The 13,466-nt window shown below is 40.9% G+C and overlaps 1 protein-coding gene across 3 annotated transcripts in view; it reads right to left on the bottom strand.

The window, feature by feature from the left end:
- Window positions 1-13,249, bottom strand: part of LOC133651140 (arrestin red cell) — a 19,026-nt gene extending 5,777 nt beyond the window's left edge. The window contains exons 1-6 of one of the 3 annotated variants that reach the window (XM_062049108.1): window positions 13,009-13,249; window positions 5,273-5,303; window positions 5,134-5,194; window positions 5,016-5,060; window positions 4,859-4,956; window positions 4,696-4,794 (exon numbers count right to left, since the gene is read on the bottom strand). In XM_062049108.1, coding sequence (XP_061905092.1) covers window positions 4,696-4,794; window positions 4,859-4,956; window positions 5,016-5,060; window positions 5,134-5,194; window positions 5,273-5,303; window positions 13,009-13,031 — 357 coding nt within the window. In that variant the 5' untranslated portion in view covers window positions 13,032-13,249. The remainder of the gene's footprint in view (window positions 1-4,695; window positions 4,795-4,858; window positions 4,957-5,015; window positions 5,061-5,133; window positions 5,195-5,272; window positions 5,304-13,008) is intronic. The other 2 variants (XM_062049110.1, XM_062049109.1) reach the window with 2 other exon arrangements.
- Window positions 13,250-13,466: the final 217 nt, after the last annotated feature.

Here is a 13,466-nt window from a genome sequence, read left to right on the forward strand (position 1 = left end):
CATACACAAGCTACTATTAGCATTAGCAATTGTAAATGGTTATTTCAACACCTAAATTTGATCATGAAAACTACAACTAAGATTATTTTTTACAATCAAACAGCTGGTGTGTAATAAGCACAGTATTTACAGTATTAACCCTCTATATATGTGGTCAATATTAAGTTAAAGTACCACTCATAGTCACACACACACTAGGTGTAGTGAAATTATCCTCTGCATTTGACCCATCCCCCTGGAAGGTGAGGGGAGCAGTGAGCAGCAGTGGTGGCCGCGCTCGGGAATAATTTTGGCGATTCAACCCCCAATTCCAACCCTTGATGCTGAGTGTCAAGCAGGGTATGGTATGACTCGGCCGGGGTTTGAACTCACGACGTACCGATCTCAGGGCGGGCACTCGAACCACAAGGCCACTGAGCAGATATGACATCATATATGACGTCATGATCTTTTTGATTTGCAATGATGCATATATTTCATTTTAAAAAGGCTACATGTTTTATGTATATTTAAAAACAAATATGTTAATAGCATAATTTTCTTATATCATCAGAACCAGCTTTATTGGCCAAGTATGTTTAACACACAAAGGAATTTGACTTGGTAGACTCTTTGTAGAATGCAGTTTCAATTGTAAGAGGTAACACGGGCTAAACTTTATTGTTGCCATTAAGTTGGGCAAATATGTAAACCGTCTTTTGAATTAAAGGAAACAAATATATATATATTTTCCACAATGAAATGACTATTAAACTAAGCACACTAAAAAAAGTACATCATAAGTACAAATAAAGTGCACATACATGAAGGAATCACGTTAAATTAATAATATAATTTGGAATAAACTGAAAAAAGCAATACAATTATGCAGGATAAAGGTTGAGCTCTAATGCTGCTAGCTTAATGCTATCGTACAATGGACCAGCTCATTGACAGGCTAACTCAAATTAGCATGGCCAATCAGAGGGCACATATAGACTAACATTCATATATATGGACAATTTACAGTCGCCAATGAACATAACATGAACATTTTTGGAATGTGGTAGGAAACCCACCCGCGCACTTCACACAGACGTCCAAGCGGTGGCTGGAAGACGCACGCGGCGTAAAGTCAGACATCCTTGTCGGTAGTAATGTCAAAATGAGGATAGTTTACACTGGCTTGAACAAGCAATGCATTCATTAACTTGGAAATACCTTTCTCTCTGTTTGGGTATGCGACCAGCTGTAGGTGATTAAGATGCTCTTTTTTTCCCTCAAATTAGAGCATAGAGGAACTTATTATGACCAATAGTACTAAATAACAGACAGTATAGCCTTTCATAGATATTACTTAATTGGTTCAACATTGAATGAACTACATGTGGAACATAACAACATAGGACCCAGTCGTTTACAGTATAAATACAATTTAAAAAAGATTAAATACTATACAGTTTTAATACAATTTTAAGTATATTTTTATCTATGTATTTTGATAGTGTTTTATTTTCCTAGATTCAAATACAGTGTTACTACTCAAACTGTGTGTGATGTTACAGTGGTCAAAAATGTTAAATAAAAACTCTGCCTTGTTTTTAATAAATACTTGGGCCTACTGCACTGCTGTATTTTAATGTTGGTAATTGTGGTGGTACTTGGAGAGCCAAGTGTTTTCTGGTGAAAAAAGCTTGAGAACCGCTCATGTAGAGGAAACCCTGCATTCAGCTTCTTGGAAAAAGCTACTTCCTAGACAACACACAATGATAACCCAGAGCTGAGATAGCCTATACAGTACTGCCATCTAATGTCTTGGAAGTGCAACTGCATTGCAAATGAGACTCAAATGTAAACAGAAAACAAGATATAACAACTGGACAGCACAGTTATAATTAGCTCTTTTTGAAATGTAATATTAAAAACTTAATTTTATCATCAAACAACAATTACTAACACACACAAAAATACCCCAAAATTGGTACCGTTAAGTATCGGTATCGATTCCTAGGTACCGTATCAGCTCAAATGGCAATAAAACACCCTGCTTTTAAAACATTTTACACTGTTATGTCAATATTCATGTTCAATGTTCAATATTTATTGAAGCACATCTTCTGCTAACAGATTGAGACTCCATTTTATTTAATCAAAAGTTAATGACCTTCCAATTACAATGGTAAGAGAACGCTGACGAGAAATAAAACTACGTTGCGTTTGAAAAGGTTACTTGGATTATTATCAAGATATATTATGAATACGTTAGTGCTTAATTTGGTCTCAAAACAATGCTGACGATATCATTCATGGGCAATAATCTGTAGGACAATGTATCACCCAGCAAATTGGGTTATCGGCGCAGGCCTAATTGGATAGATGCTAAGCTAATTAGCTGTGATGGCTAACCTGCACACGCCGCTTTCAATTGACACTTATAGCACAAAAGTAGGGATATAACAATAAACTGTAATAGCTTGAGCACGTTCGACAATACCACCATAATAATAACGTGATCATTTTCATCACGATAACCATATGACATGACATTTTCATATCATTACATCCCTACCTGCAAGTAGGCTTGCTGCCATTGTTTATATTAGTTGTCACTGTATGTGCGTATAAGACACACATTAAATGTATTTTATTAGATTCTTAACCTTTGTGACCCTGAGGCCCACTCAAATATTAACACTGAATTAATAATCTTGCGTTTGATTTGAATTAGGGATGTCCGATAATGGCTTTTTGCCGATATTGTCCAACTCTTTAATTACCGATACCGATATCAACCGATATATAGTCGTGAAATTAACACATTATTATTAGGGATGTCCAATAATGGCTTTTTGCCGATATCCGATATTGTCCAACTCTTTAAATACCGATATCAACCGATATATGCAGTCGTGGAATTAACACATTATAATGCCTAATTTTGGACAACCAGGTATGGTGAAGATAAGGTACGTTTTAAAAAAATGAGTAAAATAAGATAAATAAATTAAAAACATTTTCTTGAATAAAAAAGAAAGTACAACAATATAAAAACAGTTACATAGAAACTAGTAGTGAATGAAAATTAGTAAAATTAACTGTTAAAGGTTAGTACTATTAGTGGACCAGCAGCACGCACAATCATGCGTGCTTACGGACTGTATCCCTTGCAGACTGTATTGATATATATCGATATATAATGTAGGAACCAGAATATTAATAACAGAAAGAAACAACCCTTTTGTGTGAATGAGTGTAAATGGGGGAGGGAGGTTTTTTGGGTTGGTGCACTAATTGTAAGTGTATCTTGTGTTTTTTAGGTGGATTTAATAAAAAAATAAATAAAATTTAAAAAAAACGATACTGATAATAAAAAAACGATACCGATAATTTCCGATATTACATTTTAACGCATTTATCGGCCGATAATATCGGCAGACCGATATTATCGGACATCTCTAATTTGAATCATACTCAATAGTTCTATCCAACAGTGTAACAGGATACACCTTGTCGAATGATAAGAAGCACGTGTTAGTCACAAAGATTATTAACAAGGTCAGGCTGATTACAAAAATATATACTAATCAAATGTACCGTGAGGGTGATGGGTCAAACGCAGAGAGTAATTTCACCACACCCAGTGTGTGTGTGACAACCATTGGTACTTTTTTTTTTTTAAAAGAAGGGACTCATAAAAACCTACGAAAAATACATACATAAATACGAATATATATATTAACTAAACTGTCAAAATACAGCGTCACCACTTTAGTCCTAATTTTTGCGCTAAAGAAACTTCTCTATGCTCCAGACTTCTTCTGTTAGATATTGTCATTACTGCCACAGGTGGTGGAAACGTGAATTACAACCGAGTACCGCTGCAGGCCATACGGACCAAAGCTGAGAAACGGAGCTTTTTTGGCGGCCCGACGATGGCCCTATTAAGTTAAAGTACCAATGATTGTCACACACACACAGACACTGGGTGTGGTGAAATTTGTCCTCTGCATTTGACCCATCACCCTTGATCACCCCCTGGGAGGTGAGGGGAGCAGTGGGCAGCAGCGGTGCCGTGCCCGGGAATCTTTTTTGGTGATTTAACCCCCAACTCCAACCCTTGATGCTGAGTGCCAAGCAGGGAGGTAATGGGTTCCATTTTTAAAAGTCTTTGGTATGACTCGGCCGGGGTTTGAACTCAAAACCTACCCATCTCAGATGGTTCAGACACACTGATTTAGATGACATAATAATAACAACACAACTTCTCCTTGTGTATTTCATAAGTAATGCAGCATCAAAGTCCACAATTAAAAGCCAGGGTCAATCATTTCCGACATGGGCTTCGGACGTTAATATTTAACACTTCCTGTTCACTCACTCATAAACACATCAAAGGACTGTGGGCTTCCCTTATTTTGCACCTGTTCTTATTCATCCATTATTAATTGTGCATATTACACGATGGAGTCCTCCCTCCCCAAGAAGCGCCATGGGACTGCAGTTTTGTGACAAACACACTGCTCCTTATTTTCCACACACACACACACACACACACACACACACACACACACACACACACACACACACACACACACACACACACACACACACACACACACACACACACACACACACACACACACACACACACACACACACACACATGTTGTAACTTGTCAGTGATGTCATCAAGGGGCTCGGCTCGCACGCACTCACCGTGAAGTAGAAGGGGTGTGCGTGTTGTCCCAGCTTCTTCAGGAGACGTTCCTGCAAGCGACTGTTGGCTTTGCGTTCCTCCGGGACAGGCGGGAAAGCCTGAAACAGGAAGTGGCGTCAGCATGGCGGAAGGCGAGCGTGGGGGCGTGGGCGCACGGCTGACCTGGAAGGTGGAGATGTAGAGGTCCTTGCGGAAGGACAGTCCCAAGACGTCCAAGTCCTCGCGTCCATACCGGAAGGCACACGTCAGCGTGACGAAGACTACGGGAGAAGAAGGTGATGAGCGAGGGAAGAGGAGGAAGAGGGCGACAGCGTCCTACCTTTCCTGTCCTTCAGGTACTCTGGGTCCACCAGGATGACGCCGTCTGTCCACAGGGAGACAAGATGTTGGCGACAAGTGGCGGACGGGCGTGAGAAACCCGGCGTCGTGTGACTCACCTACTGGATCCACGTGGTCCAGGTGGTCCACAAAGTCCCTCTTCCCCAGGTAGACCGTCACCTGCGGGCAGCGAGCATCACTTTGAGCAGAACCTTCTGGAAGCATTTACCCCCACACGCCGCTGTCACCTTAACTCACCTTACAGTTTGGACTGGACTTCTTGAAGACTCTACAAGACAGAGACAGGCGCGTGTCAGCCCACAGGAAGTAGCAACATAACACAGCACGCTTGCTCGCTTCCTCGCGCTGTCCAAACAGGAAGTGTCAAAGCAGAAGTGCACGCGTGTCTTGCGCGTTGCCTTTTGAGCGTGTCAGAAATGCAGTGCACTGTCAGTACTCGGCGAGTGTGCAGCCATGGACGCTTAGTACACTCAAGAGTCGCCATCCAGTGTGGGAAACCTCTTCTAGAGCAATGCTAGCGAACGAGTTCATAGCCTGGGGCTTTTAGCTCGGTAGTCAGCACGCTCGCCTTTCATGCCGGCGACCTGGGACTAGGGCTGGGCGATATGGCCTTTTTTTAATATCTCGATATTTTTAGGCCATATCGTGATATGGATCTCGATATTTTGCCTTAGCCTTCAATGAACACTTGATGCATATAATCACAGCAGTATGATGATTCTATGTGTCTACATTAAAACATTCTTCTTCACACTGCATTAATATATGCTCATTTTAAACTTTCCTGCAGAGTGCATTTAATAAACAGTTATTAAGCAGTGGCACAAACATTCATGTCATTTCCAAAACAGAAAGTGCAAGATTGTCAGAGACATTTTAAAACAAGCTATTAGTGCACTTTTGTGCATGATGTCACAAGATATTTCAATAAGTGTCACATAAAAATGAGCTGCATATCATATAGTATATGTCCTACGGTGTTGATGTGGAAATAGTTGCTTCGGCATTTAGTTGGTGTGGCACCGAACGGAGATGTTGACATGTAAAGACATATTCCCGCTTAAAACCAAACCAACGTCAGACGATGGACCCCGTGCTGTTTTTCTTGGGAATTAATTCTTCCTCCATTTGTTACCAGATTCGTACCTTCTTTCTCTCGTATTACCACTCAAACCACACCGTTAGCTGTTAGCATCACAGCAAATGTATGTAAGAAGGTGCGCTTGTTTTAAAGTCTCTGTGAGAAGGAGAGACAAGAAAGAGTGAGAAACGCATGCAGTTGAATGCCCCGCAGCTAAAAGCAACTGCGTGAGAACGTATACTCAGTCATTTTCTATATCACACAGAGGCAAACCCGCGATATATCGAGTATATATCGCCCAGCCCTACCTGGGACAGTAGGAAATAACGACGCAGCCGGAAGAATGAGTACATAACTGGGAGGGACTACCACAGCGTAATCTCTGTCTTGTTTGAACCACAGGGCACACGCTAGGACTGGGCGATATATCGATATATCGCTGGTTTGTCTCTGTGCGATATAGAAAATGACTATATCGTGATATTCGAGTATACGTTCTCACGCAGTTGCTTTTAGCTGCGGGCATTACACTACAGGCGTTTCCCACTCTTTCTTGCCTCTGTTTCTCACAGAGACATAAAACAAGCGCACCTTCTTACATACGTCACATACGTATACGCCCACGCGCAGCAGAGAGGTAGCGGCACGGGTAACGTTAGCTGTGGCGCGAGTGATAATACGAGAGAAAGACGGTGAGAATCTGGTAACAAATGAAGGAAGAATTAATTCCCAAGAAAAACCGCACAGAGTCCAACGTCTGGCGGTGGTTTGGCTTCAAGCGGGAATATGTCGAACAGACAACCGTAATATTTTCAAGTATGCGGCAAAAGCGTTGCTAATAAAAGTAGCATTACTGCTAATGTGTAGCATCATTTGAAAAGTCACCCGCTAGAGAATGAAGAGTGCTTGAAACTCCGCATGTCAACATCTCTGTTCGGTGCCACACCAACAACATGCCGAGGCAACCATTTCCACATCAACACCGTATGAAAGAAATAGTCAACAACAGAAGGAGACAACGTTCGCAGGAACCTACCACATAGCGAAAGACATACACTATTTGATTTCCTATTATGCAGCTCATTTTTATTTGACAGTTATAGAAATATCTTGTGTGACATCATGCACAAAAGTGCACTTTATATGTTTTAAACTATTGTAGTGGCGTTCTGTACAAAAAGTGCACTTTCATTTAGTGTTGTTTTGATATGTCATCTTAGTGACATCATGCACAAAAGTGCACTCATAGCTTGTTTTAAAATGTCTCTGACAATCTTGCACTTTGTTTTGAAATGACATGAATGTTTGTGCCACTGCTTAATAACTGTTTAATAAATACACTTTTGGTCAATTGAGTTGTGATTTCCCTCTCTGCATGAAAGTTTAAAATGAGCATATATTAATGCAATATGAACAAGAATGTTTTAATGTCGACACATGGAATCATCATACTGCTGTGATTATATGCATCAAGCGTTCATTCAAGGCTAAGGCAAAATATCGAGAAAAATATTGTGTATCGTGACATGGCCTAAAAATATCGAGATATTAAAAAAAGGCCATATCGCTCAGTCCCTAGCACACGCCAGTGGGTGCAAGTCATAAATTAGTTTTTATTTACCGCAAAAATGGACAAATGGGAAAAAGAGCGAGCCAAATGTTGGCGACATTTCTCCATCCAGTAGTTTCTTAAAAAGGAGAGAAGATGAAGAACCAAAACGGCTGCAATGGATTTGCAACAGCACCGCACCGCCCCTCAGAAACTAAGACCTCGTTCACACTGCAGGTCGATTACGACTTTTGATTTTTTTGCGCCCATGTGACCTGCGGCGGATTTTTTTCATTTCAACGTGAACAGTGCGAATCTGAAGTGTTCAAATTCGACCCAGGCCTCTTTGGGGTGTGGCTATAAATCAGATAGTCTGAAGGCAATCAGTACGTCATCAAAAAGCGATAAGCATCGTAGTTCTTCACCAAAATAAACAATTGCAAAAATAAATAGTTGGCAAATGAGCAGAAAACAGGCGAAAATAATATGTTTTAGGAACTCACGTCAATGTTCGCCCACACACTCTTTGGAGCAGATGTCAAACTGCTCGCCCTCTTCCTTCACACGAGCTATTGCTATTTTTTTGTCATGTAAAAATGATCAGATTTGACAAAAAAAATTCAAATTGGACAGTTTGAACGTAGCCTAAGTACGATTGCTGTCTTTCAATTCGCCAACTTATACGCTTATAGCGCACTTAGCATTTCCAGTGTGTGCCAATGAGAAGCACGGCAAAATACTCAAGTCATGGCCATCTTGGTTACGTAGGGGAGGGACTGCCTTCCGTGAAAGTAGGAAGAAGAAGAAGAGGAAGAAGGTGAATTGGCGATCAAAATTCCAGATAAGTGCTAAATTACAGTACAAATACTACATTTTATATACATACATACATATATATATATATATATATACAGTATATACTAAAATTACCTGACCGCTTCTATGTTCACTACATCTCTTTGTTTATAATGTATATTTTCTGCTGGATCTACTCTATTTTATGCTGCCCTTTTTGTTTTTGCTGCAGCTGTTACATATACTGTAATATTGTACATGGTAATTGGGATTTGTTATATATTGTATATATTATAGAAAACTATAATATATCAGTATATATCATGTACTGTATATGTAATATGTAAATATTACATATGTTATATTGCTACAATGGTACATTTTTAGTCTACTTTATACCTGCATACCCTTTCCATCCTTTGTAACTGAGCTACTGGGTGGAACAATTTCCCTTGTGGATCAATAAAGTTTGTCTAAGTCTAAGTCTACACCGTCAAAACGGATTAAGTGTCAATTTTTGCACCCAGCCAACATTATATACTGTAACACAGTGATTCTCAAACCGTGGTACCACTAGTGGCCAAATAAATACTTGATGAAAGTACAGTGTTTTATTTTCCTATATTCAAACACAGTGTTCCTGTTCAAACTGTGTGTAATGTTACAGTGGACTGAAATATTAAATACAGTCGTGCTCATAATAATAATAATAATAATGGATTAGATTTATATAGCGCTTTTCTAGACACTCAAAGCGCTTCACAGAGAAGTGAGAACCCATCATTCATATTTACAACTCATTCATTCATCATTCATTCTCCGGTGTGAGCGGCACCGGGGGCAAGGGTGAAGTGTCCTGCCCAAGGACACAACGGCAGCGATTTTGGATGGTAAGAGGCGGGGAGCGAACCTGCAACCCTCAGGTTTCTGGCACGGTTGCTCTACCCACTACGCCATACCGCCCCCGTAAGTTTACATACCCTGGGAGAATTGATCATTTATTGGCCATTCTTCAGAGAATATGAATGATAACACAAAAAAAGCTTTCTTCCACTCATGCTTAATGGTTGTGTGAAGCTATTTATTGGCAAACAACTGTGTTTACTCTTTTTAAATCAAAATTACAAAAAAAAAAAGTACCCAAATGACCCTGATCAAAAGTTTACATACCCCAGTGACTTTGATCTGATAACGTGCACAAAAGTTGACACCAACAGGTTTGAATGGCTAATCAAGGTTCCAATCCTCACCTGTGACCTGTTTGTTTGTAGATAATGTGTGTGTATAAAAGGTCAGAGAGTTTCTGGGCTTCTGACAGACCATTGCATCTTTCATCCAGTGCTGCACACATGTTTCTGGATTCCGAGTCATGGGGAAGGCAAAATAATTGTCAAAGGATCTGCGGGAAAAGGTAATTGAACTGCATAAGGGGTATAAAAAGATATCCAAGGAATTGCGAATGCCAATCAGCAGTGTTCAAATGCTGATTGAGAAGTGGAAAATGAGGGATTCCGGTAGACCAGCAAAGATTTCAGCCACAACTGCCAGGAAAATTGTTCGAGATGCAAAGAAAAATCCACAAATAAGTTCAGCTGAAATACAGGACTCTCTGAAAAATTGTGGTGTGGCTGTTTCAAGATGCACTTGAAGAAAAATGGAGAAGAAAGCCATTTCCGTGCAAATGTCACAAAGTATCCCGCTTACATTACGCCAAACAGCACAGAGACAAGCCTCAAAACTTCTGGAACAAAGTCATTTGGAGTGATGAGACCAACATTGAACTTTTTGGCCACTGAGCACAACTGTATGCTCGTTAAATAAAACCGCTGCCTTGTTTTTAATGAATACTCCGGCCTACTGTGCGACTGTATTTTAAATAATGGCCATGGCATTATGGTGGTGTTTGGAGAGCTATGTTTTTTCTGAGATGTCTCAATTTGTAATATATGTGTACAGCTCCACTAATGGACATTGAAATGTTACTTTCAAAGGCAAAATTAAAGTATTGCTAGAAACATAATTTGATATGGGACTTTATTGTATTATATGTATAGTACATGTTCCAAAAAGAAAAAAGCATAAAACACAGTATATTTAAATATACTAAATGTATAAATATTCAAAATAATCTAGTTTGGTTACGCCATCATGAGCGCAACACAAGGTTGTAAAAGTTTCAACTACAATTCTAAATAAGATGTCAAAAGCAAACTGAAATCAAATACACACAGCTTAAAGATTGATCAATACCTACTTATGATGATTTATCAAAATATAAAAGAAATATACCTGAATACCTGATTATTTACAATCCGAAGAGGTATGATGTGGAAGGGAGGGTGTTAGTTTAGGGTTGAAGTTGCCTGGAGGTGTTCTTTTAGTGCGGTTTTGAAGGAGGATAGAGATGCCCTTTCTTTTACACCTGTTGGGAGCGCATTCCATACTGATGTGGCATAGAAAGAGAATGAGTTAAAGGCCTACTGAAATGATTTTTTTTTATTCAAACGGGGATAGCAGATCCATTCTATGTGTCATACTTGATCATTTCGCGATATTGCCATATTTTTGCTGAAAGGATTTAGTAGAGAACATCGACGATAAAGTTCGCAACTTTTGGTCGCTGATAAAAAAAGCCTTGCCTGTACCGGAAGTAGCGTGACGTCGCAGGTTGAAAGGCTCCTCACATTTCCCCATTGTTTACACCAGCAGCGAGAGCGATTCGGACCGAGAAAGCGACGATTACCCCATTAATTTGAGCGAGGATGAAAGATTCGTGGATGAGGAACGTGAGAGTGAAGGACTAGAGTGCAGTGCAGGACGTATCTTTTTCGCTCTGACCGTAACTTAGGTAAGTAAAAGGGCTCATTGGATTCCACACTTTCTCCTTTTTCTATTGTGGATCACGGATTTGTATTTTAAACCACCTCGGATAAATAAATAATAATGATAAATGGGTTAGAGTCGGGAACGCAAAATGAACATTCACAGTGACTTTTATCCCCACGACAATACATCGGTGAAGCACTTTAGCTACGGAGCTAACGTGATAGCATCGTGCTTGAATGCAGTTAGAAACAAAAGAAATAAGCCCCTGACTGGAAGGATAGACAGAAGATCAACAATACTACTATCAGGAGACACCGAACCAAACACTGGACCTGTAACCACACGGTTAATGCTGTGCCGCCTGTCGAAGCCTAGCAATGCTGTTGCTAACGACGCCATTGAAGCTAACTTAGCTACGGGACCTCGTCAGAGCTATGATAAAAACATTAGCGCTCCACCTACGCCAGCCCTCATCTGCTCATCAACACCCGTGCTCACCTGCGTTCCAGCGATCGACGGCGCAACGAAAGACTTCACCCGATCATCGATGCGGTCGGCGGTTAGCGTCGGATAGCGCGTCTGCTATCCAACTCAAAGTCCTCCTGGTTGTGTTGCTGCAGCCGGCCGCTAATACACCGATCCCACCTACAGCTTTCTTCTTTGCAGTCTCCATTGTTCATTAAACAAATTGCAAAAGATTCACCAACACAGATGTCCAGAATACTGTGGAATTTTGCGATGAAAACAGAGCCGTTTGTATTGCGATACAATGTGTCCGAATACTTCCGATTCAACCGTCGACGTCACGCGCATACGTCATCATACACAGACGTTTTCAACTGGAAGTTTCCCGGGAAATTTAAAATTGCACTTTATAAGTTTATAAAGTTTATAAGCATTGGCATGTGTTGCAATGTTAAGATTTCATCATTGATATATAAACTATCAGACTGCGTGGTCGGTAGTAGTGGCTTTCAGTAGGCCTTTAAGACCTTCTTCACGTCTTTCATTATTATTTGACCTTTTTTTTTGTGGCATGATTAAATATTAAGACACTTTAATGGAACATTCCTCGGTAAAAAGATGAGCTTACGTTGAACAGAAATTGATGAGCTGCACCTGTCAGGGTGGCGCAGGTGAATTATGCCAATGAGATTCAAAACACACTAAAAAGGTTAAAAGCAAACAAGAGACAGGAAAGCAAACCTGCTTTTCCGAACGAATAATAATAATAATGTTAATATGATGATAACAGACTGAAGTTGGAGGCGAACAAGCGTTACTGTAAACAAAATTGTCTCCATGTGATCTTTATTAAGTGATAGAACTCCAGGCACGACAAGTAACCTTCAGTGAGTAATCTGCGGTCTATCGGAACAAATGCGGCGAACATCCGCCGGTGAAGTCATTTAGAAAAACTGAAATAAAAGCAAGTTAAATCAAATATGTGTTAATAAGTAGCATAGACGTATCTCGGCTAGCGGGGAGCTAGTTAGCTAACCCCACCCTGCTGCGTTCCTTCCGCCGCCAAACATCCAGCGTAAGCGCGTCTCGGGAAAAGCGACCCGCACCTAATGAATACGTTTATTTGTTGGCGCTTTTTAAAAAGAATATAAAAAGAGGACGACAAACGTTTGAGTTTGCAGGCTGACGGACGTCCGCTTCGGGCCAACAGCGGCGCGGCTAGTTAGCCAAGTGCGTGATGCTAGCTCGCTAGCTTACCTTGTGCCCGCCTTGTCGCCCATCTCCTCGGCTGGCGGACGTCGAGGAACAACCGGTAGAGGTGAAGCCCGCACTCGGCTGTGTCTTTTCTGGTCGAGAGGATTACGTCCCTGCGGTCTCTGCTCACCCTTCCATCCGCATCCGGGCGCCGCGAAGCGGGTATGCTAATTTCCTTTTAGCGCCGCCTCAGCACCTCCGACTTCCGCAAAGGCAGGCTGTGTTGTGTGTGTGTGTGTGTGTGTGTGCGCGCGCATGTGCGCGTGTGTGCGCGTGCAGCGGCTGCAGATCACGTTGCGCCAAAGCGTTGCATGTTTTGCACCATCTGCGCAAGTGGTCACCAGTCCATTTGATTTCAGTGTTTTTATTTAACCCCCCCCCCCCAAAATAAAAGGTAATTCGCTCACATGCTGACGTCCATCCATCCATCTATCCATCTTCTTCCGCTTATCCGAGGTCGG

Source organism: Entelurus aequoreus, linkage group LG05 (assembly GCF_033978785.1).
Source record: "Entelurus aequoreus isolate RoL-2023_Sb linkage group LG05, RoL_Eaeq_v1.1, whole genome shotgun sequence".
Classification (NCBI taxonomy): domain Eukaryota; kingdom Metazoa; phylum Chordata; class Actinopteri; order Syngnathiformes; family Syngnathidae; genus Entelurus; species Entelurus aequoreus.